Raw genomic sequence first — 2,826 nt, 5'->3', positions numbered from 1 at the left:
AGAGCCGCATGTGGCTCTCGAGCCGCAGTTTTCCTACCACTGGCTAGGGCAACAACAATGCAGGTTTTAATAAAATGATCCCGGCTGCCGGCTGCCAGCTGGGGCCTTCCTTCGTTTCGGCCGCCCCCTGGTGGTCAGTGCATGTCATAAGGATGTGATCAGTCTCCCCGCTGAACTCCCATGGGGACAATTTGCATATTAGGCTTTTTATATATAGATAGGCACCATGTTGTATAGCAGCTCTCTAGAACTTACCCATCTAACATAAATGAAATTTTATAACCATTGAACAAAACTGCCTATTTTCCTCACACCCCAACCTCTGGTAACCACAATTCTCTGTTTTTATGAGTTTGGTTGTATTAGATACCTCATATAAGTGAAATAAACTCTTGAAAAACTTTCAATACATTACCGGGAGTCAAGCAGTCAATAGATAAACCCATGTTGAATAAATACATGGGAAGAGATTAAACAGAATAAAACAGGGAAGATAAACAGAGTTGAGATTTTTCATTTTCTAATGCAGCAAATGACTCAGAAAGCAAACACAATTATTATATAATCTGAAATACTTAAATAAAGTATAATTGAAATGAATGAATAACAAGTGACTTTGAATTTTATTGTACTATTAGGAGTTGAAATTTACTGGACTTATTTTAAGAAGAGAGGAAACACTGATTCGCCTTCCTAGAAAATAATTTGAAAAGATAAAGCACCATGGATCTAACTTATATTCCTGAAGACTTATCCAGTTGTCCAAAACTTGCAAATAAATCCTGTCCTCCCACCAACCGCTCTTTTCAAGTCCGGATGGTCATGTATTCGATTATGACTGGAGCCATGGTTATCACCATCTTTGGAAACTTGGTCATCATGATTTCCATATCACATTTCAAACAGCTTCACTCCCCCACGAATTTTCTGATCCTCTCCATGGCAACCACGGACTTCCTGCTGGGTTCCGTCATTATGCCCTACAGCATGGTGCGGTCCGTGGAGAGCTGCTGGTACTTCGGGGAGGGCTTTTGTAAATTCCATGCAAGCTTCGACATGATGCTAAGCCTGACCTCCATTTTCCACCTCTGTTCCATTGCTATCGATCGATTTTATGCTGTGTGTTACCCCTTACACTACACAACCACCATGACCACCTCCATGATAAAGCGACTGCTGGCATTTTGCTGGTCGGCCCCCGCCCTTTTTTCTTTCTGTTTAGTTCTATCCGAGGCCAACGTATCGGGGATGCAGAGCTATGAGATTCTTGTTGCTTGCTTCAATTTCTGTGCACTTACTTTTAACAAATTTTGGGGGACAATATTGTTCACTACATGTTTCTTTACTCCTGGCTCCATCATGGTTGGTATTTATGGCAAAATTTTTATCGTTTCCAAGCGACATGCCCGAGTTATCAGTAACATGCCTGAAACCACAAAGGAGGAAGTGAAAAAAAATCTATCTAAGAAAAAGGACAGGAAAGCAGCTAAGACCCTGGGTATAGTGATGGGGGTGTTTCTAGCTTGCTGGTTGCCTTGTTTTCTTGCTGTTTTGATCGACCCATATTTAGACTATTCTACTCCCATAATAGTACTTGATCTCTTAGTGTGGCTTGGGTACTTCAATTCCACTTGCAACCCGCTCATTCACGGTTTCTTTTATCCATGGTTTCGGAGAGCTCTCAAGTACATAGTGTCAGGGCAAATATTTAGCTCCCATTCAGAAACTGCAAGTCTTTTTCCTGAAGCACATTGACTTAAAAGCCATTAGAAAAGCGAGTAGAATGTTGAAAATGAGGCTGTTATTATTTTTACCTGAGGTACATACCTTACATCCCCAGGTCACTGCAAGTATTATTCTATCAACTTTCAGTGATCTAGATACGTGTTCTGTAACCTGCATAAGAGCTATATTCAGTATCTCTGGTCAGCCAATCAATCAATCATTTATTAATTGTTAACACTCACCTCTGACTGGTAAGGAAAATGTACAAAAGAAATATAAAACATAGTTGAGAATAGGTTGGCCTTGAGTGTACATATGAAACAATTAAAGACCAATATAAGAATTTTTAAAAAGTGCTAATGGTTTTGGGTCCTCTCTGTTTCCACTCTAGGAATTCAGAAAAGGGAAGATCATTATGACTTGTGAATCCATAGAAGTGAAACACAAGACTGGTCTTTACTATCAACTAGAAGTCTACTTATCATTTGGCTTGGGAGAATTATTCACAATCATTATATAAATTATTTAGTTATATCCTGGCACCCTGAAGCTCACTAGAAGGAGCTGCTCAGAGGAGAAAGTTGATTACAAATCATCATATACAATTTGAGCTTTTATACCTCTGAGTTTTTACTTTGTGGCTTATATTTGAAATGACTTCTATTTCCTCTGTCTCTAGCTTCTTAACCTGCATGGTATGTCTACACTATGGGCCAGCAATCACAAGCCTCTGCTTGGACTTGTTTTAACCACTTTCTCTGAAAGTTGCCTAGAGTTCTACCAAATAAATTCCATCCACACCACAATGCCTATGATTTATGCCAGATCAGTAACACTAGGCAAAAGTACTTCCAGTAATTTTTCTGTGAAACATTAAGAGACAAACAGAACCTTTCTTTATATGATAGATCAGGACATACATGAGTACATGTAATAATCATGTCCACATCTCCTCATACCTGGAATTAAGTTATGGGAGGGAGAAAAGGAGGAAGAGAGCAAACTGTTCCTGAATCTAAGTTCAGCTTTAGGCCATAGGGAATGAGGGGCGGTGCAGGGAGGCACGGTGGTACCAGATGAGTGGTGTGAAATGCCTTTGGT

At 39.8% G+C, this 2,826-nt stretch overlaps 1 protein-coding gene across 1 annotated transcript; it reads left to right on the top strand.

Annotated features, from left to right (window-relative positions):
* Nucleotides 1-723: 723 nt before the first annotated feature.
* Nucleotides 724-1,755, top strand: LOC118659704 (trace amine-associated receptor 3). The gene has a single exon (XM_036315980.1). The coding sequence runs from the start codon at nt 724-726 to the stop codon at nt 1,753-1,755; it is 1,032 nt and encodes a 343-aa protein (XP_036171873.1).
* Nucleotides 1,756-2,826: the final 1,071 nt, after the last annotated feature.

This window comes from Myotis myotis, unplaced genomic scaffold, assembly GCF_014108235.1.
Source record: "Myotis myotis isolate mMyoMyo1 unplaced genomic scaffold, mMyoMyo1.p scaffold_m19_p_7, whole genome shotgun sequence".
In the NCBI taxonomy this organism is placed as follows: Eukaryota; Metazoa; Chordata; class Mammalia; order Chiroptera; family Vespertilionidae; genus Myotis; species Myotis myotis.
The sequence above is the reverse complement of the archived record's forward strand: the minus strand, read 5'-3'. Positions and strand labels throughout refer to the sequence as shown.

Coding starts and splice junctions, on each gene's coding strand:
- LOC118659704 (XM_036315980.1), top strand. CDS start 724: ATGGATCTAACTTATATTCCTGAAGACTTATCCAGTTGTCCAAAACTT.